At 47.3% G+C, this 27,540-nt stretch overlaps 1 protein-coding gene across 1 annotated transcript in view; it reads right to left on the minus strand.

Moving 5' to 3' along the window:
* Positions 1-1,390: 1,390 nt before the first annotated feature.
* Positions 1,391-27,540, minus strand: part of LOC147618971 (cilia- and flagella-associated protein 45-like) — a 32,881-nt gene continuing 6,731 nt past the window's right edge. Inside the window, exons 4-7 of the mRNA XM_086774508.1 lie at positions 25,499-25,572; positions 3,241-3,358; positions 2,990-3,145; positions 1,391-2,896 (exon numbers count right to left, since the gene is read on the minus strand). Coding sequence (XP_086630634.1) covers positions 2,057-2,896; positions 2,990-3,145; positions 3,241-3,358; positions 25,499-25,572 — 1,188 coding nt within the window. The 3' untranslated portion in view covers positions 1,391-2,056. The remainder of the gene's footprint in view (positions 2,897-2,989; positions 3,146-3,240; positions 3,359-25,498; positions 25,573-27,540) is intronic.

Here is a 27,540-nt window from a genome sequence, read left to right on the forward strand (position 1 = left end):
CAGGAGATTATAACTTACTACAATCTCCAAGAAAGCCATTACACCCATCACCAACAAAACACAAGAACCTAAGGGCATATATATAGTGGGGATTGATCTAAAACATGATCTATTGGGCAATTGCTTAGGCTTGCATAATCAAGTTCATTAATAATGTTATAGAGAGTCATAATACCTAAAGTAAGAAAGAAGCCAAGAGGATATGCAATAAAGAGGCACCAATGACCTGATTTGTTACAATCGATCTAAGTAGTTAGTAAGAAGAGCTTGAGAAATATAAAATGGATTTCCTAGACTGAGGAGGACAAGGAATAGCTCAAATGTGCTTCCTTGAACATTCCTAAAACAAGGATAAAACCTAGAGAGGAAGTAATGAAGGGGTGTCAATGACTTGACTGATTGCCAAAGATTTGAGTGGCTAGGAGGAGAGGGGGGGTGGGGAGGAGAAGGAGACTCAAACTATCACAAGAGCTAGGGGATAGGAGAATTCTACATGATTGCCAAAATGTGATCTAGAAGTAGATAGATGAAATAAAAGGACCCTCAACTAAAATGGACAAGAATGGGAAAAATGAATAAGGCAAGCCAAAAAGAATGTTGTACATTTTAAAAGAATAAAAGAGGAGTAGGATAAGGTTGGGGGGAAGGGGGGCAGGGGACGGGGGGGGGGGGGGCAGGGGGGGGGGCAGGGGGGGGGGTTCTATTTGTAGTCATACAAAATGAGGGTGCTTCACGTATGATGCATGTGGGACAATCCCGAGCTCAACCCTGGCCCGCGTTTTCGCAAAGAAAATCCAAACCCAAAAAATATCATCTACAAGGATGAAGAAGCACGATTGCAATGTTCAAAAGCTTCGACTCATGTGGCTAGGAGGTTAGAAGGTGGGAGGGAGAATGAGTGATTATTGTAGAGGGGAGGGGGGAGGTAAGGGCAAATGACTGTAATGACAAAAACAAGGTGGGTGGTGGTGGAGAAAAGGAGGGAGGGGGGGAGGGGGGTTGTGTGGGGGTGTGGCGACTAGAATCAAATTTTGTGTGAAGAGAATCCACTTTTCATATGGTGTGCTCCTTAGCATTAAGAAACACCAAAGAGGCCAGAAGTCATAGATTGCTTTGGCCCCTTGAGAGAAAAGTAGCAACCCATTAATGAATCAATTTCGGAGGCCCCTCTAGACCCTAAGCTCCCTAATGCAACCTTGGTTTGAGTAGGGGAGTACATTTGTTCAAGTAAAAAAATTGGAAGACCCTAATCCTGACGCTTTTGCATCTTCTTTATGTTTTATACTCTTCTCATTTCCTACCCAATCTCAAGAAAACAATATACTAATCTTTCCCAAAACTTTAAAGTTGTAGAGGGCATGATAGCCCTTTAGACCTTCACATGAGAATCCCATCTTGTAAAATTGGGCCTTTAAAAAAAGCCACAATTCCATCTATCAATGGTTTTTCAAAATACAAGTTTACGAGTTTAAAGATCAAGACCCTCTTTGGGTCTTCAAATTGAAGGCCTTCAAATATCCAGATGCTAAGATACCTGGGGATTCGTGTCACATGCAATCAGGATTTCCATGGCCCAGATCTAGGGGTGTCACACACACTCCACATTGAGGCAGGGAGAGAAGTGGCACCCATACAAAAGCATCAAGAGCTACCAGTATACGAGGTATATGGCGGCACGCCATCTTTCAATGCCTAGAATACTACGAGATCGAGGGTTACTTCCGCTGTCTAATCAAAGAGGGGGTTTGGTTCTCTTCATTGAGTCACTAAGTCTCTCTCTCTCTCTCTCTCTCTCTCTCTCAATATGGATCTTAGAATTTATATAATAGTTGTGTTTTCGTACACGTCCACAACTATAACATGACCATAAGACATAAGCTCATTGCATAGCCACATGGATAGGTGCCATCGTGGCCTAGCTTCCATCTTTGTGCTACAAATTTCCAAGCTATTATTGCAATTGCAACTTGGTGACTTTTCATGAGGGGGCAATGAATGCCTGTTGAAGGCCCCACTGTACAAAACACTAAGATGTCGTGACATCTTTGTCCAAGCCTCACAAGCTCACTTTCTTCCTTGCGAGCTCAGCTTGGTATTTCTCAGGCACACTGTCTTTTTTGAGCTCATTCAGCTTTCGTGCTTTAATGGCCTCCAAGATTTCCAGCTCAGCCTTGGCCCGCAACCGGATCTTCTCTCCATATTCGAGCTCCTGCTTCCTCTCCCGCTCTCTGTCTTCCTTATGTTTCTGTATTTGGTGTAAGATCTCTTCCTTGTTCTGCACATTCCGTAAACGAACTTTCTCTTCTTCCTCCTTAATGTGCCTAATTGCCTCTTGCTGGTCTCTCATGACTCTGTAGAACTCAGCTTGCTCATGCTTGGCTTGGTCGGCCAGACGTTTCATTTTGAGTAGCTTTTGCTCCTCCCGAGCATGGGCTAGCTCCGCATTCATCTTCTTGAGCCTCTCTGCCTCCGCCTTCTCTTTCACTCTCCACTCTCTCTCAAGGGCCTCCTGCACACGCTGAGCTCGGAGCTCATCCAGCTGTGCTTGCTTGTCCTGTGCTTTCTCTTGAATCGCGCGCAGCCGTGCTGTCTCCATCTCTTTGAACTTCCTCTGCCTGTCTAACTCCTCTTGGTACTGCTGCTCCTTGAGGTCCTTCATGTGTATATACAGGTTGATTCTCTCTTCTTCTTCTTTCTCCATCTGGGCAAGATGCTTTTTGTGCTGGATCTGGTCCTCATTGTACTTCGTAATTTCCACAAATAGCTGCTGTCCAGCCTCATACTTCTTCTGTGCAGATTTGAGATCCTCCTGTCTCTGTCTTTCGAGTTCTTGCAGTATCCGCTTGCCCTCAAGCTCCTTCATCTCTTCCTCTATGCGTCGTTGGGCTTCCACCTCCTACACGCAGGAAAGACTGCAATAAAACCCAAAAAAGGATGCAACCCAAAACCATTGATTTAAAAAATCAAGCTAGTGTGACAATTTACATACTGCTATCTGTTGTCTAAGCATCATGGCCCCCTCTTGTCTGCTTTTGGCCCTTGCAGCTTCATGCTGCAGTTCGATTTCTCCTTCTCTTTGAGCTTTCAGCATCATTATTGTGTCCATTCTCTCATTATGCCTCTTCACCTCTGTGATTTTTTCTGCCTGAAAAGCACAGATGGATCAGGTAGTCGCTTCTAGGGATTGAAACGTCTTCAGAAACTTCAGGTATGTTAACAGTAGTATCAGTCATCACTAACCTTTTCTTGTTTTTGACTATCCCTGACTGTAGCCGTCCTCGCATACAGCATCATTGAGTTCATCTTCTTCACATCGTCAATTTCTTCTTCCCAAATTTTGTTGGCCTTTGAAAGAATTCTGTTACCAGAAGATAAATAACACTTAGTAAGCTTTAAACGTGCAGTCCAATGTAAGGGAGAAAAACAGCAAAATTTTCCAAACCAAAAAGAAGTAGGGGGGGGGTGTGCGGTGGTAAGGAGCCAGGAACAGCTACGAAGTGGACGAATGGTAGCTTCCTGAAAGTTCACCCATCCCAGTACTGTTCTGGGCAAGTGCACTGAACTGCAGACTTCTCATGGAATCCAATGTGTGAGTGTAGTCCTACTGTTTTGGTCTTTGATGCTCCTGCTGAAGCCTATGACCTGTCCCTTGAGAGGAAATCATCATCCAACTAACAAAAGTCAGCCAGGCTTTTGCATGCCTTAAAAAAGTGTAAGGGAAATCACTTAATGTGTTCAAATTGGGCTAAAAAGGTCCACCATGATATTTGGTGCCCAGTACTTGGCCTAATAATGTCACGTGCATCCCACATTTGGATTCTGCAAGGACATACTGTAGAGACAAGTGCAAGGACCCGAGGCCACACACATTGCATTTTGTGAGCCCTTGTCCAGGGACGAGTCACTGATGTACCGCCAAGGTGGTAGAGTCCTGTTGTACAAGTCCTACACATTACTGTCATGCACAGTATATGTAACCTACTTGCAAGATGTAATGACATACAGGGTGTCTGGGTCCTTATTAGACGAGTTGTCGGGCACCAGACAACCCGTCTAGTCAATCAAGTGTCAACAATCATGTTACTCTAGGTGTGGACATGCATGGAGAACAAGGGCAGAATGGGCAGCTAGTTGGGCAGCCAGTATGGACACCTAGCCTTGCTCAGGCACTGGACATAATTCCCATAGGGAGCCACCCAAAGTGGGAACGTGTTTATTGTCGGATGGTCTGAATAGCAGGCAAACCAGCAAACTGTCATGCAAACCCTTAAATAAGGGTGCATCGGGCCCTTCTCTCCATATCTGGTCCCCATGTGCTGAAGCGACCATCTGAAACGCACGCACCAAGGCACACATGGGTAGCACAGAAGTCCATGCAAGCAGCCATGAACTAACACAAGTCCTATTGAGGTTCCGGAGCGGCGGCAGTGTGAGTCTAGGTGGCACTATCCTCCGGGAGGAAAGTCAGGTCAGTCTAGTCCACTCTACTCATTGCAAATCTGCAGAAATGCAATCAAATTCACCATCCATGGCGGGGACCCTTCAGCAGGTAATTGGGACCCAATCTGGTGCACTGTGCAGTATCTCTATCTTGCTCTCCTTTTCTTGCATGAAAGTGTCCTATCTGCAAACTAAAGGCTTCCACACATGTAACATTGGAATCAGAGATAGAAAGTCTTCGAAAAGTTTTTGTGTGAGCTGTGAGCTGCTCCCTTTGAACTGCACTGCTGCTCCTCGCCATTGCTCCCCCACCTTCACCTTCGCCGTCAGGAGGACTCCATGGCAACCGCTCTGTCATCCCCAATCGAGGGTGCTGTAACTTGCTTATGTTTCTCTAAAGCGGACCTTCCGCTCCTCACTACGACTGTTGCATCGTTAGAGGCCTCCACTCTGGCATGCAAGATTGTCGGTAGCCGCCCTACACGCGGACAACTTAGAGATCTTCTTCACGCTAGCCTCCTTGGTGGGCCTGCAAAGATCACAGACATTCATCCTCTGGGGCATGGCTACTACCAGGTTGAGTTCGAATTGCCAGCGGCGTCAGATCGAGTCATGCAGCTGAGCCCTATTGCATTGCGCACGGCCGAGGCCTTCTATACGCGGTGACAACACGGCTTTGACCCCGCATCCAACCCATTGGTTGGCATTTCAGGCTTTCCCGTGATTGTCTGCTTCCCATGCCCCAGGAACAAATACCTTTCTCTTCTCCCGGTAATCAGTGGAGCCATTGGGAGAGTGATGGAATGCCCCCCACTGCCTCTTCGTCCCTCGCACGGGCGGCCGGGATTCCATCCCTTCGCATCTGTATTGCCTTGCCGGAGACAATGCCTCATGTCATATCCATTCCTTGCCTTCGGGGAGACCCTATCATTCAGCGAGTGGAGTACTCAAGCCTTCCCAGCCAATGTTTCATTTGCAAGCAACTTGACAAAGACCTACAAAAGAGCGGATCTCCTGAGCATTCTTGGGAATGTCCCATTTGAGAATTGCTTGAGAATTGCACTGAGGTTGATTGTGACAACGCACAACAGAGCCTTCTTTATACCTTTATGTGGTGAGAATCTGAAGCATCAACTTTAGAGAGTAGGGAGAGAAGAGAATGTAGAATGTAAAAGACAACACAATATTGGGTCCCAATACCCACTAAAGGGCCCCACCTACAAGCAAGAGTATTTGCCTATATTATTCTTTGGAGAAATGATGTACAATGCTCAGTACAAATGATATGAATGCCCAACGCAAGGACGAGGAGACCCAAACGTCGGCAGAGTATCCAGCTATCCCGAGGCTTTGCTGACGACTCTCCTTGGCCGTTGATGCAAATCCAGATGACTATAGGACTGCACCTATGCTGGTTGAGATAGAAGAGTATCTTCCTTGTTGCCTGGAGATGAACAAGACTGCTGAACTATTGTTGTTCACTGCTGAATACCTAAATCATAATTGTGGGAATGAGGCCATGCCTTTTATACCTCCTCAATCAGCAGTCGGCTGCCCCTAGGAGGTTGTTGGCTGATGCACGAAGTCCCACGACTGAGAAATGCCAGTTGGCTGCAGAAAATACCCTCACGATTGCTAAATGCCAGTCGGCCAGCATTAAATGCTGGTCGGGTACTGCACATCCAATCGTTGACCATTAGATGCTAGTCGGCTACAGCAATACCTGTCGGCTAACCATTAGATGCTGGTCGGCTGCAGGTAGAGCCCTTGGATGCTTTTGCAAGGCCTAGCCCTAGTATGGGCTGGCTTGGGGCTGGCCCCCCTTCTATGTGAATGCACTTACAATGCTTTACATGCATATAATCCTAAGGTTGACACATACATGCTCCTAAATGATGCTTTCTCCAAGTGGGTTAAGAGGACTAACAAAAAACTGACTGACCTCTAAAGCTCAAAGACTGACCTACGTAGCTCGTGCCTGACTGTGATATGTAGCAGAAGTCTTTGTATTGGAAGATCCTGTCACACAAATGCTCACACCGTCTTCTGTATCCTGAGTTTCGTGAGTTTAGCAATCCACTTTAATACTTCAAACTTTAAAGAGATATGAGAGAGAGAGATGAGAACTGTACACCAGATTGGGCAACGAGCTATGTACAAGGGAGCAGAAGGAGCATTAATTTATGCTCAGACAGCTTCTATCTCATCAATAAGTGCTGTCTCATCATCTTTAGTCCCTCAATTAGCAGATCTCCTTTCTCATTCAGACATTTTTAAGGATGATCTCCTACCCAGTATCCCACAGTTAGCAGAACCTCCTACCTAGTTTCCCCCTGTCTTTCCAAGACTTTCAAGGGCAAGCTAGAACAGCAGTCAGTTCTCAAACATTTGAAACATGTTCCTTATGGACACATTTTCAGAGTCACCATAGACCACCAAGCACTTAAGTGGTCCCGACGATGCCAAGTGCCCTATGGAGTGCTCGGCACACTAGACAGGGTCAGCTCTTCCACCTGGTTGGAGAAATGATCAAGTACATCCGTGGTCAACATAACCCAGTAGTAGATGTTCTTAGTAGAAAGACCAGCATCCCGACTAGTCAGGAGTCTACCATTCTCAACATCTCTGGAAAAGACTTAGAAGATCAGTATGTCGATTCCACAGAGTTTGGTACTCAACCTAGTTTGGCCCTCAATTTTAAGCCTGGCCATCATTCACTTCACAGACAGGCATGTAAGTTTAGACGAGATATCCACTTCAAGGAAGGGGATTGGGTCTCTCAGTGCATCATGAAACAAAGATTGAAACAAGTGGGCAAACATTGTCCCAAGCTTTCATTCCATAGTTTTGGCCCTTTTCCAATAGTCAAAAAGTTAAGTGATGTCTCCATGAAGTTAAAGTTGCCTACCAGTTGACACTGCATGATGTTTTCCATGTTTCTTGGCTAAAACCATATGCTGGTCCAGAAGTGTTTGATGTTTCAGATGAACAACAGCGAGACGTGGTAGACGAAGCAGAAGTTATTGAGCCTGAGCAGATCCTTCTTCATCGAAGGAAGCATGGTTCCGGTCGACGGATACGTCAGTTCTATACGAAATTCCGAGATCGAGGCACCCACGAAGCCGTATGGCTCGACGAGGAGTTCTTCTAAGAGAACCCCCAGTTATTGGCGGACTACTTGGAAGCCATGAACCTGCCACCAAGCTCAGCAGGAGGGAATGTTACATGCACTCTGCACTCAGTGCATGGTGACAAGATGGCTCATCATCAGCAGTGCAACAGTTGTACAGTATTAGAACCCAGTAGGATGATATTTGTCGTACGCCGTGACCCCATTGTACATCCTCAGTCTAGGATAAGTCAGGCACAAGCTACGTAGGTCATTCCTCAGCCTTAGCGGGTCAGTCAGTCAGTCAAGTCTCTTAACCCACTTGGAGAGAATCATTCATGCATGTAGAGTCAGTAGAAGCCTTAGGGTTTGCATCAGAAAGCACTCTGCATCCTGCATAATATGCATTCATATGCCTGTGCATCATTTAGAACATCCCAGAAGCCTTAGGGAATTTACTAGGATTTCTCTGGTATTTTTCCCATGTTTTATAGTATTTATTTAGCATTCATTGTCATTTATAAATATAAACTTTATTAAATGACCAGCCAACTTGACCAACCTCCAGTTAGTATAAATAGGCTTGCATAGGGCTTAGTTTCTCATTCAGTCTTGAGTGTGCTAAGAGTTTTCCTCCTCAGCCCTTGGAGTTCCCTTGCCTTCAACACTAGACTAGTCTCATCCAGCCCTTGGAGAGCTTGAGTTTGCTTCAGCCTACCTTGGTTCTCCAACGCATGCATCTTCAACAGCCCTACAGCCATAAGCGCATCAGATCAGCCCCCAAATCAGCATAAGACACCTGCGTTTTTTGCATGTGAACAGTCGCCTGCATTCAGCATCTATTCAGGCCAGTATTCAGCTTGCGTTTTCTGTCCAGCATTAGCATTCAGCCTACGTTTCAGTCCAGCCTCAGTTCTACGCCAGAAAACAGCCATTCAGCCTTGCGTTTGCAGCGTAGTCACAGGGGACGGAGGGAACGGCAGCTTGGAACGCGGGGACGGTGATTCGGGACGGACTAGCAACGGGGACGGACGGACGTCCCCCACGGCACGTTTCTCACTCTAATATCTATATAAGAACAAGACTACAAGGCTACAAACATGGAGTTTAGCGTAAACGGCCCTTCGGGCCGGGGGGGAGTCCCCGGATCCCCTGCAGAGAGGGGCTCACGCCCCCCTCCGTACCTTCCCCCAAGTAGGCTGGTGTGAAACTGCGCGCCCCAACGGACCCAAAATTTACAGCCCATATGCAGTAGGTGTATAATAACTCACCGCATATGCATGTAGCCTGGTTGGCAGTGTGTCAACCTTCTCCAGAATCGTCTCATGCTATCTGGCCACAATCGGCCACCATCCGGTGTTTAAACCGGGACCTATCAGGTGACCCGTACTACTCATAAATGCCTTCTCCTCATATAGGGGGGACTCACAAAGTAGAGTTAGCCGGTGCTTGCGTAGTTACCTGAGGGTGGAAAAACTTAAAAAAAAAGTATTTTTTGAGTGTCGTTCCCTCCCCCGTCCCCGTTCCCTACTTATGGCCGTCCCCCATCTCGTCCCCGTCCCCGTCCCCCGTTACCGTCCCCCGTTCCTTGTGACTATGGTTTGCAAATTTCCAGCAGCCCCTTTCATGTGTTTTCAGTCCCACAGCAGTTTACATCAGTATTCAGCATCATCCAGTCATACACCAGCCCTCTGGTGAAGGTAACACAACATTCATAAGCATTTACAGCATTCTAACATAGCTTAGAACAGTCCACCATCTCCTTTTCTCAGCCTCAGGTGTGCAGCCCTTCCTCATGCCCTTGGGAAGAGTGCGTAGGCTCGAGATCAGTTCATTGAGGTGTTTCTACTGCCGTGTATAGTTCAGCCAAGCTCCGATCCTTCGAGATCTTGCGTTTGGCTTATCTACAGCCCACAGTCATTCTCTCTAAAGAAATAAAGCAAATACTATCTCGTTATCGGGATAGGGGACCCTTCAGTGGGTAATTCGGGAGGTCTGGAGACGAGAAATCATAGGAACGCCAAGAATGCTCCTATCCTCCCGAATCATGACAGGCTCAGGAAAACCTTTAGAGATAATAAAGGTGTCATGCTCCCAATTGGGAATAGGTTCATACTGACGAAACCACTGGATTCCTAAGATCACGTCACATCCCAAAAGAGGAGAGACAATGAATTCTCGTTGGAATGAGGCCTTTTGAACTTGAAAAGAAAACTGTTGTGCCTTCTCAGAGATGTGGGTGCGGACACCAGGTGTAAACCCGTCTACCTCCAAATGATAGGGCACTAAGGTACAGCTCATGTTGATAGCCAACTGGGGAGAGATGGCGTCCTCAGAACTGCCCATGTCAAAAAGGATTATGAACTGTCGGCCCTTGGCAGAGCCATAAGCTCGGATTAGGCTTTTCTATGTGGTTGTTGCCTCACCCTCCTGCTTAGCATCAAGTACCACGGATGGCATGGAATGCATAGAAGGTGAGATCTGAACCGCATTGGTGGTAGCAAGCAGGTCTGGAGGAGCAGGGGATACTACGGCAACTGTGGCAGAAGGCTCTTTGGAGGCTTGCTCCGCTTGTCTTTTTGGACAATCCTTCTTACCATGCCCAATGGTATGACAGAAAAAACATCTGTTTTCTGACTGATACTGTCTTTGCTCCTCCGGAGGAAGATAGCCTGCAGTGATGCCTGCTTTAGCCTTTTCATCAGGGGTTTTCTTAGGTTCTTTATCTTTCTTACCTCCTGAACTGGAGCTATTATTGTTGTCCTTCTTAGCATCTTTAGAGGACACGTTACCTTTCCCTGTCTGTGCAGCTGATTGCTCCTGCTGGGGTTTGGTATTGGACTGAGATGACTGCTTGGGCTTGCCCCCATTAAGCTTCATTTCTTCATTCTGAGTGAGAGTCAGAGCCCGGTCAAAGTTATGAACTGTGAACCGAATGTTAGAGTCCAATCCACGAATGAATTGCTCCATCTTAGCCTGCTTAGATAACCCTAACTGCTGTGCTAAAGTAATAACCTTACCGGAAAACTGAAGCACTAGGGATCCGTTCTGTCAGAGTCCATAGAACTCGTCTTTCAGACCGGTCATGTACTGGGGCGGGAGAAATCTGGTCTTCAGGTCATGGACAAAGATATCCCAGTCAAAGGCTGTGACACCTGTGGCCTGGTCTGTATGAATACTAGACCAATGCTGCCACCAACTGACTGCCTCACCAGGGAGATGGGGAGCCGCTAAGTGGACTTTGTCTTGAGGGTCTGTGATCCTAGCTAATGGAAAATGAACATTAAACTGATGAATAAATTGATTAATTGATGAATGATCACACTTACCATCATACTTACTGAAGTTTGGTTGACTGCGAATGATGGTGGTTGATGCTGGTGCAGACTGCTGGCTGGTGACACCTATGACTGGGGAGACTGAGGAGAGCTGCTGATACCTCAAGTGTATGGCCTCCTTTTCCCGTTGGTTCTCGAGTAACATACGTTCTCGATCAAGCTCACGTTGGTGTTCCCAAGCGGCGAGTTCAGCCTGACGCCGGTCTTCGTCGATCCTGCGTTGGGCTTCCTTCATAGTCCCGTCTTTCTGCTTTTTCTCTTTTCCTTCAGGCCTCATCCTCTCTCCTTTGTTGTTCCATCTGAACGAAGAGGGAGATGTAGTCGGGTGCTGCTGGAGGTGGAGAAGGACGTGCTGCTGCTCCCTCCAAGAGATGAGTACTCTCTTCTATAGACATGATGCTGAAGTCGGTGGTCGTGCCGGAACGCAATCTAACCATCCAAGGATGCCTCCACGCTAGGATACGGTGTGTGTGGACAATCTGAATCTGATACCAGTGTGATATGCAGCGGAAGTCTTTGTATTGGAAGATCCTGTCACACAAATGCTCACACCGTCTTCTGTATCCTGAGTTTCGTGAGTTTAGCAATCCACTTTAATACTTCAAACTTTAAAGAGAGATGAGAGAGAGAGATGAGAGAGAGATATGAGAATTATACACCAAATTGGGTCCCGAATTACCCACCACTGAAGGGCCCCCTATCCCGATAACGAGATAGTATTTGCTTTATTTCTTTAGAGAGAACGACTGAGGTCTGTAGATAAGCCAAACGCAAGATCTCAGAGGATCGAAGCTTGGCTGAACTGTACACGGCTGTAGAAACACCTCGATGAACTGATCTCGAGCCTATGCACTCTTCCCAAGGGCATGAGGAAGGGCTGCACACCTGAGGCTAAGAAAAGGAGATGGTGGACTATTCTAAGCTATGTTAGAATGCTGTAAATGCTTATGAATGTTGTGTTACCTTCACCAGAGGGCTGGTGTATGACTGGATGATGCTGAATACTGATGTAAACTGCTGTGGGACTGAAAACGCATGAAAGGGGCTGCTGGAAATCTGCAAACGCAGGGCTGAATGGCTGTTTTCTGGCGTAGAACTGAGGCTGGACTGAAACGTAGGCTGAATGCTGATGCTGGACAGAAAACGCAAGCTGAATACTGGCCTGAATAGATGCTGAATGCAGGCAACTGTTCACATGCAGAAAACGCAGGTGTCTTATGCTGATTTGGGGGCTGATCTGATGCACTTATGGCTGTAGGGCTGCTGAAGATGCATGCGTTGGAGAACCAAGGTAGGCTGAAGCAAACTCAATCTCTTCAAGGGCTGGATGAGACTAGTCTAGTGCTGAAGGCAAGGGAACTCCTAGGGCTGAGGAGGAAAACTCTTAGCACACTGAAGACTGAATGAGAAACTAAGCCCTATGCAAGCCTATTTATACTAACTGGAGGTTGGTCAAGTTGGCTGGTCATTTAATAAAGTTTATATTTATAAATGACAATGAATGCTAAATTAATACTATAAAACATGGAAAAAATACCAGATAAATCCTAGTAAATTCCCTAAGGCTTCTGGGATGTTCTAAATGATGCACAGGCATATGAATGCATATTATGTAGGATGCAGAGTGCTTTCTAATGCAAACCCTAAGGCTTCTACTGACTCTACATGCATGAATGATTCTTTCCAAGTGGGTTAAGGGACTTGACTGACTGACTGACCCGCTAAGGCTGAGGAATGACCTACGTAGCTTGTGCCTGACTTATATCCTGGACTGAGGATGTACAATGGGGTCACGGCGTACGACAAATATCATCCTATTGGGTTCTAATACTGTACAACTGTTGCACTGCTGATGATGAGCCATCTTGTCACCATGCACTGAGTGCAGAGTGCATGTGACACTGACTGTCCCTGGACTGAGCGCTCACAATGGGGTCGTGGCGTACGACAAGCGTTGGACAACTGCAACTTAGTCCCAAAATTGTCAAACAATGCTCTCCAAAATTGGGACGTAAATTTTGGATCTATATCTGATATGATAGTCCATGGCAAACCACCAATGGGGTACCAAAACCGAATGAACAAGCGAGCTATGTCCTTGACTGTGGTTGTTTTCTTGCATGGAATGAGCATGCAAAACTTGTTGAATCTATCAACAATGTCATACACTGTGTGTTTCTAGATCCAGCTGAGGTGGGAAGAGGGCCTACGAAGTCCATACTAATATTATGAAAGGGTCCGTCAGGAATAGGCAAAGGCTGTAGTAACCCTGCTTGTTTGGTATGAGAAACTTTCACTTTTTGACATATCTGGCATGATTGGACATGTTGGTAGACATCTCGTCGCATCTTAGGCCAATAGAATGACCTCTCTAACTTCTCCAAGGTACTGTTGATACCCCTATGACCCCCAACAAGAAAATAATGGACATCATGGACATCATGGAGAAGGACTTAACGCTTTTCTTTGAGTACACAAAGACGGTTCTTGAAAAACAAACAACCATCCTGCATACTGTAATGGCCTGGTTCTGAACTGAGGGCCAAATGATATTTAGTCCCAAACTCTTCCGAATCCGGATATTGTGCCTTCATATTGTCTAAGTCTTTGCCTTGAAGTTGAAGCACAGTGGACGCCTGCAATGTTTAAATCGTGCCCTTGCAACTAAGAGCATCGACAACGGGATTATTCTTGCTTGGGACGTATTCAATCATTCCCTCCAATTGTTGGAACAATTGACTCCATCTAGATTGCCCGTCACTCCATTGGGCACTAGGCATGGTTTGCAACCATTTAAGTGCCTGGTGATCTGTCTTAACTATGAAGTCCCTCCCGTAAAGGAAGTGCTTCCAATGCTTAAGAGCGGTCATCGCCTCCAAGAGCTCTTTGCCATACACCGAATAATTCTTCTTGGCATTAGTCAACTTGCGGCTATAACAAGCCACTAGCCTACCATTTTGTAAAACAGCTCCAATGGCAAGGTTACTGACATCGGTAATCACCTCGAAAGGATCATCCCATGATGCCAACTTCAAAACTGGAGACTCAGAGGAAACTTCTTCATTGCCTGGAATGCCTCTAGAGCCTTACCCGTGACGGATTCTTTCCGACGACGAGTCTTCACGCCCTTGAGCAGGTTAGTAAAAGGTTGTCCATATGGGTGTTGTAGGCCTGACAAAGACCCACAAATGAGCGGACTTCCTAGGCTGTAGTGGGAACATCCCAATTGAGAATGGCCTGTACCTTTTCAGGGTCGAGACTAATACCTGAAGAACTGATGATGTAACCCAGGTAATGGATCTCCTGGACTCCAAACTCACTCTCCTTGACATTGATAAACAACTCATTGTCCTGCAAGAGTTGCAAAACCTGTGTGTGCCACATCTCGCTCATGCTGCTCTGCAGTCCCTGAGAAGATAAGAATGTCATCTAAGAAGATGAAGACGCATTTGCCAATGAGATCCTGAAAAACCCAAGACACCATTTTGTTGAGCGTTGCTGGTGCATTGGTGAGACCAAAGGGTATCACCACAAATTCGTAGTGGCCACGCTTGGTCCTAAAGGCTGTTTTTGGAATGTCGGCCTTGAAGATCCGAACCTGATGGTAGCCACTCTTAAGATCTATCTCAGAAAAAATCTTTGCACCATTGAGTCGTTCCAGGATGTACTCTATTCTGGGCATGGGGAACCTATTCTTCACTGTTAGCTTATTCAGCGTCTTGTAATCCACACATAATCATGCAAACTTATCTTTCTTCTGTACAAACAGAATGGGAGCGGCAAATGGTGAGGATGGTCGGATAAAACCGGACCTGAGTAACTGAGCTAACTGCTGTTCCAGCTCGCTCTCCAATGCCTTAGAAAGGCGAAAGGAAAACATGATGGGAGGTTCTGAACCAGGAACCAACTCTATGCGATGGTCCGCAAGTCTACTAGGTGGGAGAAAGGACGGGAGGTCGTCTCGCAGCATGATGTTGTTGTATCGAGATAAAAGACTAGCCATCCGTTGCTCCCCTGCGGGTGCTAATGAACTGCATTAGACTGAGAGTGGATGTATAGTAACGCACACTCTACTCCTTTTCTAATGGCTCTTTGGGCTTAGATCTAGGAAATGAGTGGAATGCCAGGAATACTCCGATCCCCACAAATCATGAGAGGCGATGGAAAGTCTTCAACGATGGTGATAGTGTCCTGCCTCCAATCAGGAATGGATGCATACTGTCTAAACCATTGGATCCCGAGGATCATGTCACACCCTATGAGAGGGGAGACAATGAAATCTCGCTGGAATGTGGCCCGCTGAACCTGAAACTCAAATTGCAGAGCTTTATGAGTAATGTGTGTACGTAGGCCACGGGTAAATCCGTCCACATCCAAATGATAAGGAACCAAGGTACAACTCACCTTGGTAGCCAACTGCGGAGAGATGGCATCCTCAGAACTGCCCATGTCGACGAGGGCAGTGAACTGCTGCCCCTTTGAAGTGCCATAGGCACGGATGAGAGCCTTTGTCTTGCCCTCAACCTCACCCTCTTGCTTATCATCAAATACCACTGTTGGCACTGAATTCAAAGAGGGTAAAAGCTGAACGGCATTTGAGGCTGATGGCGGAGGTATGGATGATGATGCTACGGTTGCTACTGTGGAAGTGGATGCCTTAGCAAACTTTTCAGCTTGGAATTTAGGGCAATCTTTCTTCCCGTTTCCCACAGTGTGACAGAAGAAACAATGATTCTCTGTCCGGCACCGTGTTTATTCATCAAGCTGGAGATAACCTCCGGTTATGCCCTCCTTAGCTTTTTCCTCAGGAGTCTTCTTGGACGTAGAATCTTTCTTTTGGTCCTTTTCGTCTTTGCTGTTCTGAGCCCCCTTACCTTGGGTAGATGATTAATGGGTAGATGGTTGTTGTTGGGGCTTTGGGGTAGATTGTACCTGCTTGGGCTTACCTCCGTTCAGCAACAGCTCCTGATTCTGAGCAAGGGTCAATGCCCGTGCATAAGTTTGAGGCTCAAAGGTACCTAATGGTAGTGTCTAAACCTCGAATAAACTACTTGAGCTTATCTTCTTCCGATATGCCCAACTACTGGGCCAGTGTAATGACCTTGTTTGAATAGGTCAAAACAGGGAAACCACCCTGAGTGAGTTTGTAAAACTCATCCTTAAGATTGGTCATGTACTATGGTGGAAGAAAACGGGCTTTGAGATTAGCCACGAAGGTGTTTCAATGAAAACGGACTTGGCCTGTGAGGGGGTCTATGTGAAGTTGTGACCAATGTTGCCACCAAGTAACAGCTTCCCTGGTGAGTTGGGGTGCTACCACATGGACTGTCTTGTGGATCTATGATTTTAGCTAATGGAAAATGTGCTTCAAATTGATGAATAAATTGAGTAGCTGTAGCATGATCACACTTACCATCATACTTACTAAAATTTGGAGAGGTTCGTATGATGGTGGTGGTAGGGGCGGTGGAGGACGAGGAATGTGACGCCTGCTGAGGGAGAGCTGCCTGAATTTGTGCCATCGTTTGCTGATTTTGGATTTGCACAACCTCCCAGTCGAGTCTTTGCTGGAACTCTCAGTCAGCCTTCTCTCTTCTGCGGCGTTGGTATTCCTCAAATTTGTGTGTGACTTCAAAATCCCTCTGTTCCTCTGCACGTCTCAGTTCTCTTTCTTCATCTGCTTTTCTTTTTGCTTCGTCATCTTTTCTTCGTTGTTCTTCAATATGTTGCAAGACCTATGCCACATCTGAGATGCCTTCTTTGGACTTCTCCTTTTCAGCGGCGGTAAGCTGCATCTTCAGAGAATTTATTTGCTCCATTATCGTTTTTAGGAGCTCTTCTGTGCTTGGCGGAAGCGTTTTTTATGTTTGGAAGCTTTGTGCCTCCATTCCTTCTTGATCCCGATATGGTGGAGGCCTGGGTTTCTTTTCCGGACCGCAGTATAACCATCCACCGGATGCTCTCACTACTTTAGGTAGCCGAGTTGGGTTACCACCCTGATGCTCTGATACCAACGTTACATGCACTGAGGTGATAACGCACAACAAGGCCCTCTTTATACCTTTATGTGGTGAGAATCTTAGCATCAACTTTAGAGAGTAGGGAGAGAGAAGAGAATGTAGAAGACGACATAATATTGGGTCCCAATACCCACTAAAGGACACCCCCCCCCCCCTTGCAAGCAGGAGCATTTGCTTATATTATTCTTTGGAAAAATGCTGTACAATGCTGAGTACAAATGATATGAATGCCCAACGCAAGGACGGGGAGGCCCAAACGTCGGCAGAGTATCCAGCTAGCCCGAGGCTCTGCTGAAGACTCTCCTTGGCCACTGATGCAAATCATAGTTGTCAGGTACGAAACGAAGGTACGAAAAAACGGTACCGGTACCGGACTTTTAAATTTTGAAAAATAAGTTCGATTGAGATACGATCCACTTTAAAAAAAGATATTTGTACACATTTAGAGATACAAAGTCTAGAGAAGTTGTAATTTGTCATATGACATAAACTAGTACAAAAACTCAAGAGTCATGAACAATGAACACTGAACATGCCATAAATAAGAGTCGTGGCGCACGGCCTACAATAGGAAATACAAAAAAGTATGTTTGACCACTGACTAGTCACAACACTAAGTACAAAAATGTCTAAAGTCCAGACTCTAGAGACTAGAGTCTAGTCTCTAGTCCTCCTCCTCAGAGAAATCACTAGTGGAAGGAATGTCCTCGCTAGAGGTGCTTCCATCATCAGAGACCAACCCAAAACTGCCCTTGCTAAGGACATTGCCCTCGTCATCGTACTCGGGCTCTTTGATGCCTGCAATAGGAGCATCCTCTTCTTCAGCAATAGGTGCTAAAGTGCTCCTCAAAGTCGAGCCGGAGCCACGCCTCACATATGTAACAACCGGGGTCGAAGTAGGACGCCGAATAGTGCATCCGCGACCTCCTACTTGTGTGCCACCTCTAGCTACGCGACCTCTACAAGTACGAGAAACTCGACGGTCAATCTCCTCTAGCTCCCTATAGAGATCGGCATATATGGCCTCCTCATCTAGATCTCACTACTTGTGGACACTCTTAAGAGTGTCCACTGTCAACTTGAACTCGTCGACATTCACCTGAAAGTAAAGTTCAAACATAATTATTAGACTCTAGTCATGGCACATGCATTTATAAATCATTATTAATGAGTTGAACGTTGAACTCTGGAGATCTCTACCTGTTTGGAGATCTCCATGTCATGCATCTTCTCCACCATGCGCATGTTAGCACAGCAATATACAAGCCGCTCTAACTGCATGGTGCTAAGACAGTTTCGTATCTTTCTGTGTATGAGTGAGTAGGAACTCCAGTTCCTCTCACATGTCCCCGAAGAGCAATCCTATGAAAAATAAGAGAGTTAGAAATTAGAATGTAAGAACTAATTAGTAGTTACGAGTCTAGAGACTAGAGTATACACCATATATTCAATAGTCACCTGTGACAAGACTCTCAAAGCCACTTTTTGTACGTGAGTCATTTGGTCACCAAAAAAGTGGCCGGACCATTGACTCCCTACTCGAGCAAAGTGGGTTCGTGAAAGCGGCTCCCCTCTGATCATTATACCGAATGAGCTCTTGGAGGAAGTCTCTTTGCTCGTGGACGGGAAGTATCCTTGGCAAGTAGGCATCCCGATCGGAAAGTAGCTCCTCATCGGCGAAGAGCCTTGGTACTTTGTAAGCGGGATGCAACAAGGCTGCAAGACCATGGAGAGGTCTATGCATCCATCACCACCTCCTCTCCACAAGCGCCACGATTGAATCGCGTCGCGGAGTGAGTGGAGGCTCGGTGGGATCCCTAGAATGCAAAAATTTAAGGTTAAATTTAAGGTTAAGTCTTTAAGGAACGAGAAAGAGATGTGAAAACGAGATTTGAAAACATGGGACATGGGTTTAACCGTTTACCTAATCCCCTCCATAGGAGTGTCGGGGTCCTCCTCATCAAGCACGGTAGTCGCACGAATCTCCGCTTAAGCCTCTCGCATGAAGTGGGTGAGCAGCCCCAATGTGGAGCCCTCCATGTCAGCCATGCGCAAAACCCTACACAAGGGAGTCACCGCAATGACAATGGCATGCACCTCGCGCCAAAAGGACTCTCTCATGCATAGCCGTTGAACAGCTCGGGCCTCGTCCGCACTAGTCACCAACTCCTCCCTTAGCCATGTGACGAAATCCAGGGAGACCACGGTCATCTGGAGCTTTGGTTACATGTCATATAGCCGCTCCAAGAGAAGCCACATGTAGGCAAAGCACGTGGAAGAGGGCTTCTTAAGTTCCAAGTTGCTTTGCTCGCGAAACATAGCGAGCACCTTTACCTTCTTTGTGAAGAAATTCACAATGGATAGGCCTTGTGCAACCACCCTCTTCACCGACTCTAGCTTCTCCACATCCTCCATGAGTAGGTCTAGACAATGGGAGGCACAAGGAGTCCATACAATGGATGGGAACTCCGCCTCTACCAAGCGCCCCATTTTACGACAATTGGATGCATTGTCCGTGATGACTTGAATGACATTTTCATGTCCAACCTACAAGTAACACAATGGCAATTTGACAAATGCAATGACATTCTTAGAAGTTAGAAGCTTGAACATAGTACATAGTACATACCTCTATGATGGCTTGCTCGATGTGACGATCAATAAAGTCCACCGATGTTTTTTGCCCTGCCTTTCCGGTATCCACGGCGCGTAAGAAGTATGTGCCGAGAGCACATGAAACAAGGATGTTCATGATACCTCTCTTCTTCCGATCACTCCATCCATCGGAGAGGATAGAGCAACCATACTTCGACCATACTTCCCGCACGGGTGTGAGTTTGTCGTTGATCCTTTGCCTCTCATCATCAAGCGCGGTGGTGTGCATCTCGTGGTAGGTGATACCATGCCATTCACCATGGGATGGCCCCACCTCCGCAATGGCCTTCACCATTTTGTGCCATTGTGGAACCTTGAGCACATTTAAGGAGAGATTGCAATCTATCACCGTGCGTGCATTCTCCTCATTCGCGGCTTTCATCTTCGCCTTCACATAGGTGAGGTTGTTAATGTTTGCACCGATGGCGATTTGCCTCAAAACTGGAGAGCTCTCCTCCCTTGGCCTCTTTGATTGGAAGTTGGAACCGCCTGAGACAGAGCTGGAGCCGGATGGGATGGGCGAAGGAGTCACGGATGCGGAGGTACCGGACATGGAAGCTCCCCCACGTCCACCTTTGCCTTGGTTGCGGATGAGCGAGTACTTCTTCACTATACCATCCACAATTTCTTGGGGAATCTCCTTGCACGGCGCCCCACCAAGCTAGACACGTGCAAGGAGCCTTGTGACGCTACTTGTGTAACCCTTCCCGCAAAAGTTACACGTCCATTTCCATGACCCCGAATTACCAGTAGGTTTCTCACCGGTGGTGATGTGGCAAAAGCCTCATGCTTTTCCTTTCCTCTGGACCTCATTGCCAAAGTGGCAAAGTCTAAAGAGAGAGAGAGCTTAAGAGCGGGAAAGAGAGCTTGAGAGAGAGATAGATAGAGCCTAGAGGGAGACGCTAGAGCCTCACCTCTCGGTAGTAGGTCGAGAGAGAGAGAGAGAGAGAGAAAGAAAGAAAGAAAGATTTTATTAACGTCTTCCAAGAGACCGAACTCGGCCTATGAGACAAATCAGTATACTTGTATGGGGTATCCTCTGTCATCCAAACAAAATGAAAAAGTACTGAACTAAAAAGCTGAATCTGGGTGTGCAATAAGTACAATGAGTGGGGGAGGGGATGGAGCTTTACAACTAGGAGAATGCAAAGCTATATGCATGGAGTATACAATCATGATATGCAACCTAGCTAGCTCCATCCTGTACCATAGTGGGGGTATAAAATGGTATACATCAATGAAGGGGGTGTCCACAGCTCCCTGAAGAACATGCCTGGGTCTGCTTTGAAGCGATAATGTGTCAAATAGCCACCCCTTCGTCGGGGGCTCCTGAAAATGCGCCTGGTGGCACTGTCTCTCTAGCATAGCCAATGCTGCATATCCCCATGTCAATCTAGCTCTGGCTGCTAAACCCATGGTGAAGCGTGTGGCTGGTGCAGAGAAGGTAACCCCTAGGTACACGTATGATGTCACCACCTCCACCTAGCATCCTGCGAGAGTGAATGTCAGTTGACTCCTGCCCTGTCTCGATATATGAAAGACCATAACCTTGGTTTTCCCAAGGTTCACAGTAAGACCCCTCTATGTGCAGAAATCATCGAGTGCATGTAGATGCTGCTGTAGACTTCCTGGAGACTCAGACACTAATACAATATCATCAGCATAAAGCATAATATGTATTGAGGTACCTACTAAATCAACTCCATCTCCGCCTCCCCGTGTAATGAAGTCAGCCACCTCATCAATGTATAACCCAAATAGCGTGGGGGAAAGTGCGCATCCTTGCTTCACACCAATGGTGCTAGCAATAGTCTCGGACATACCTCTTGGGCATCTGACTTGCCGAAAAACCTGCTCATATAATGCATAGCTGTCCCATGTCATATCTGCTGGTATGCCAAGAGACTGCAGGCGCTGAAAGAGCCTCTCTCGTGGTACTGTGTCAAATGCCTTGCAGAAATCCACAAAGCAGCAATAGAGCTTTCTCTTCCTCACTCTGGCCTGATCAATCATACATCTCAAAGTGAATACATGGTCAGTGGTAGAGAAAGCTCTCCTGAAGCCTACCTGCCCTGATGAGCGTAAACCTGCTCGCTCAGCATATAAGCTAAGCTCTTGCTCCAACACTGCACCATAGAGTTAGGCCAACACGTGGCCAACCATAACCGTCCTATAGTTGCTCGGCACAATGGTGTGCATCGTGCACTCCGCAGGCAAACCCTCTGCTAGTGCCCTCTTAAACAGGTGTGCAAGAAAAGGGGCCAAAGAATCTACTGCATATAATCCTGCAACTGCCTGACACTATCTCTGGCATGAGATGGGCCGTGAGAAGCAAAGAAATGTTTGTTACATCTGCCACCCATCTGTGTCCAAAAGGATTCCTGGGCATGGAAACGGTACTCCGCGCGCTGCTCAAGAGAGTGATGAAGTTCTGCTCTAACAATACATAAAGAATCTGAAACCCATTGAGCATGAGGATGTTTCTCGTGCTCTTTCTGCAAGGCAACCAATCTACGTCTAATAGCCCTTTCTAAGTCCGAGGCCTCTTGCCTCTTAGACAGGGCACATGTGTGATAAAAGTCACTAATATCACAGAGAGCAGAGGCCAGGCTTTGAGAGGCCTGTAAGAAGTCATGAGATCTCCAAATATCAAGCATACGACGCGATAGCTCTGCATCTGAAAACAAATGATTAGGGATGCGTACATGGGGTGCTGATCCATGGCAATTCGGATCTCTAATACATAAAACCACTCGGCAATGATCCGATTTGGAGGTGCCTGTAGCAATCAAAGTATGTCCACCTCTGTCAAGCACCCAATCATCCACATAAAATCTGTCTAACCGAGCATAGATACATCCTACATCGCTTCTCCTGTTAGTGGATGGACTCCTCAAAATGTCATCCTCATGCCAACAATCTCTACCATGCATGGAGAGTATAAACCTCTCCCAAGACGCTCTTTCAAGAGGATGCACCAAGCCCTCATGTCCACCTCTTTTATCTGTTGGCATCTCAACCATGTTAAAATCCCCACCAATAATCCAATGGTCGGCAAGAGGCATCAATGTAGTGAGAGATTTCCAAAAGGCAATCCTCTCACCTCTATGGTTAGGAACATAGAGGTTGAGAATACCAATGCGTGTAGTACCCTGCATAAGAAGGATCCACTGCGCTCTCGCAGGTAAAATGACACCATGTCCAATGATGCAAGGCAAGATCAAAGCTGAAATAGAGATACAAACACCACCCTTGGTACCAGCAGCCGGTGACCAAAAGGTGTGTCCCGAGAGAAGCTTGCCTGATCTCCCACACTGACTAGCATCCAGTTTATGCTCTTGCAAGAGCAATATATCCATATGTCCACCTGTGACTACACAATGAAGCTGGGTTTTTACAATTTGTTTCCATCGACGTGGAAAAAAACCCCCAAGACCCTGAATGTTCCAAGAGACAATCCTCATAAAGACTCAGAGTAGGAACGACCAGATCTCGTGGTCGACGAAGGACCCCCTTTAGAGGCGGAAGTACGTCTCGCATAGGTAAGGGAGGGAAAATCTAACGATGTAAACTTTACCTCTCTCTCCCACTCCGGGGAAAAGCCAGGGCTAGTCCTCAGAACTGGAGAGGTACCATGACAATGCGAATGTGCAACATCATCCTCAAGGGTGCAATCATCCTGTAATTGTAATGCAGCATCCTCCTGTGAGGGATCCAGATCATGTGTCTACAAGGCCTCATCCTCCAAAAAAGGATCAACATCCTGTGAGGCAAGAGTTGCATAGGGGTTAGGGTGCTCCATAGGGGGTGTAGGTGAAGGGGCAGGTACGAGGGTCCGAGGGTGCCTGCCATCCCTAACCACAACCCAACGCTGTGTGGTCTGCTGTGGCAAAGGAGCAGCTGGAGTCTCCGCATCTGCAAAAGGCCTCTGATGGGCAGGACCACGCCGCCTCCTAGCATGGCCCCTCGATCTGGGACAATCTCTAGCAATGTGACCCTGTCGACCAAAAATCCGATACTGGTCAGGTCTGCCTGCAATCTCCATCCTTTGGCGGAAATGAGATCCGTCAGGTATCTGAAGCATAACATGATCATCAGTAATCGATGGATCAAGAACAAGCACAAGGACCCATGGTACACCATCAAGAGTGGCGGTAACGGCCGCGGAAGCTGAGGCGGGAGAGCTCGGGAGGATTGGTACCTCTAGAACCTGGCCAAAGGATGCCCCTATGGAAGCTAAAAGCTTCCAATAGGACCGAGGAAGAGCAGGGAACCGTAGTGAGAGCGCTGATCCTCCACCACTGGATCAAAGCCCACCTAGTACTAAAAGAAGAAAATCTTCCTAGGACCAAGAGAAAAGGGCCTGCTAGCCAAAGCCTGAGAAGCAGCTTCTAAAGAATGAAAGTCCACCTTGAAGAAGCCTCGACCAAGTAAACGAGTATCCTAAAGTGCACAATCAGCTCCGAAGGGAGAGCTGCTAGAAGCCATTCACGGGCCTACGAACGAGAGGGGTGGGAACCATAAACTCTCGCAACAAGCGTAGTCTGGACCTCAAGGTCAATGTCGTGCTGAAGAGAGGTGAGCTCGTCTTGTGAAAAATTGATGATTCTCCCGGCCAGTGGCGGTGATGAGAGATTGGCCGCGGCAGAAAAAGCCATAAGACCAATCAAGAAAAGTGGGCGGCCGACTTGAATCCAGATAAAATAGCTACTGGGAAAACGGGAGCAGAGGAAGGGGGGCAAAGGCGGGGAGCAGCTGGGGAAGCAAGGGCAAAGGGGCAAGCGGGGGAAGCAGAGGGGCAGGCGGGGATTGAAGAAGGCAGGGGCGGGCAGCAAAGGGGGAGGCGGGGCAGCAAAAGGGGGGCTGGCGGGGGCAGGCGAAGGCAGGCGGGGGGCAGCAGAGGGGCTGGCAGGGGCAGCTGAAGGGCAGGCAGGGACTGAAAGGCTAGCGAAGGGCAGGTGGGGATTGAGGAAAGGCTAGCGAAGGCTGTAGAGGGACAGGCAGGGGGTTGCAGAAGGGCAGGCGAAGGCAGCAATTGGGCAGGCGAAGGCAGCAGACGCAGGCGGGAGCAGCAAAGGAGCAGGCAGAGGCAACAGAGGGTGCGCAGGCGGGGGCAGCAGCGCAGGTTCACATCACTTCAGCACTCCTTCAGGCTTTCAATTGCTCTTAAGGGTTTGGCCTGAATCACTTACCAACTCGTGTGGATGGGGCTGTAGTGAAGGTCTTCAATGGAGATTGGAGCTGTTGTGAAGGTCTTTAACGGACATGACCCAATGGTAACCTGTTTTGAGGCTAGTCTGCCAACCCATTCAGTGCCTCAACTTGCTGTCTCCTTATCCATGGGGGTGTTGTGTGCACCTGTGCGTGTGTGCATTTATGCGTGCACCCACAACCTTAGGACAGAGCTAGGGGCTCTCTAACTCAAAGATTCCTCACAAACATGCCTGCCTGACGCTTGGATATTTGCAACCACTGGGCCCACATTTTATTTTTCACAAGGCCAAAATAGTAGGGAGGATCAAACATGGTTGGCAGCAGGGTATGTGCACAGTGAAATTGACCAGGTTTAAAAGATGGCTTCACGGTTGACTGGCTAGTACCAACCCACATGTGTAAAGGGCGGGGTTGTGTGGCCAGCAATCCAATGGAACCGTCAGGCCATGACAGCTGTCACACAGTCCAAGAAACACATTGAAGGGAGTTAAGTGTGTAAAGGAATTTGGAAGTCAACAGCTGCACACCCAACTCACCGGCCTTAGTCTCTTAAAAGACCAATACTGCATGGATAGTATTATTTGGTTCAAGTTACAGTGAATTGAACTTTCCAAGTACGTCATAAAGCTCATACCTCAACATTTTAAATTCATTTTTGTTTCTTATTTCTCTATTTGCATGTAGAAATATAGTTGTAAGTGGAAAAGTTATGATTTTCTTACAAGGCTTCCTTTTCTTTTCTTAACCTTTCTGTCTCTGTGAGGGCCCCAACTTTCTTTTTCCTATCAGCTTCCATCTGCACAAAAGAGTTTTCTTTTGGACAGAGAGTTTAAAGAAATGCTTACGTGTGCTTTTGTGTTTTTTCTTTTGTCTTCAATGACAATGTGTTCGCAGTTCTTGAGTGAAAAAGGCTCCAAAATGCAAAATTTCCTGCTATACAGAGGAAGAGGTACCACACAGCCCATCGACTACATACCAGATGACAGGACCCTCGTGCCCCACCCACCTGCAGAGTCACTAGAGAGAGAGGGAGCGATCACTATTGAGAGCTAGACACACCCGTGAGGTGCAGATCCATGATATTGTCAGAATGCACAGCAGAAAAGAGATGAACTACTGTGAGAAAGAAAACGCAGAAGTGTAGAAAGAGAGAAGCTGTATAAACTCTGCTATATACACAAGATCCGGTACAATTGTGGTGTGGGGGGCAAGGGTGGTATTTATACCACCCTAGGCTGCTGGTCGGCCAGCCCAAAACAGGCCGACGGCAGCAATAATGCCCACGACTGGCAAAAGGTCCAATCGGCCAGCTAAAAAACAAGTTGGCCAGCAATAAGATGGGGCACACCTGGTCGGCCAGCAATACTACAGCCAACAGCAGCAAACAGAACCCCCCCCCCCCCCAACAACTAGAAAACAGGGAAAAATGGACAATGAGGAAAAATGGAGAGAACTCCTGTGCAGTGAGTAATATGGTACAGACAGGAGATGACTGCTAACAGATATAGTCCGCCGACATCAAGTGTGACTAAGAGGGAGAAGAGCGTCTTCAAGACTCGAGGGTAGAGTGGGATTGCCAATTCCGTGGCATTCTCATCTACATTACCTCTTTGGTGTATGTGAGTGGGTGGTTCACTCTTTTCTCTTATCTACGTACTATCGCATTCGGGATGTTTCCATGCCCTAGCCGGATTCTACCTTATCGTCTTCTCGGTCCCACATGATGACATGAGTAGAGTGAGGGTTTCCTATACCCTCCACTAGACTCAATGACATCACATTGGCACTGTTGTTGGGGAGACAAGAAGCCTAAGCTAGTGGAGTATAGATTTGAGAAAAGTTTTAAAAACGCGAACCATTCAGCTGCAAAATCAATGGATTTAGAGTAGGAATGTGTGTTTTTGCTCTGCAGTCCCTGAGAAGATAAGGATGTCATCTAGGAAGATGAAAAGACACTTTTGCCAATGAGATCCCGAAAAACCCGAGACATCATCTTGTTGAATGTCACTGGTGCATTACACAATTTTCCAAAAACGTGAGCACACTCTGTTATTAGCATATCAAAATAGTTTTTTTTTTACATGCTTTTTCCATACTCCATACTGTGCGGCTGCTGTGTGCCCTCCCCCTTGGCTGTAATCAGATACTGCAGCCCCTGACTGGCCTGTACGACCTCCCATATGGCAGTCCGTACATAGTACAGCCAGCCTGCAGGTTTCCTATGGCTACTATGCAGAGATCTCTGCTGCCCTATGTGCCCTGTATACCACATGTTTGCTGGACACAGAATTCAGTCTCTCACCCACCCTACAGACATGGCCAAGATGCACACCCTTCTGCCGTACAGCCCCCTAGCATGGGTTTCACACTCTCAACCTGTACATACCACCAAACATGTACGCTTTCTACAACAATGCTCCCACACAAGGGTTATTCTGATGCACGATTCACAGCAAAGCAAAGGGGAATTTTAGGGTTTCTGAAATTTTCAAGAAACATAAGCTATCTGCACACCAAGCAAGCATACTCTCTCTCTCTCTCTCTCTCTCTCTCTCTCTCTCTCTCTCTCGCTCGCTCGCCAGCCCCTCGCCCCCCTCTGCGCCCCCTCCCCCCTCTGCCCCCCTCCCGCCAGCAACTCGCCCCCCTCTGCGCCAGCCCCCTCTGCCCCCTCTGCCCGCCAGCAACCCCCTCTGCGCCAGCCCCCTCAGCCCCCTCTCCCGCCAGCAACCCCCTCTGCGCCAGCCCTCCCTCCCACCCTCTCTCC

This window comes from Cibotium barometz, chromosome 34, assembly GCF_041138505.1.
Source record: "Cibotium barometz isolate CiBa-2024 chromosome 34, ASM4113850v1, whole genome shotgun sequence".
NCBI classification, from domain to species: Eukaryota; Viridiplantae; Streptophyta; class Polypodiopsida; order Cyatheales; family Cibotiaceae; genus Cibotium; species Cibotium barometz.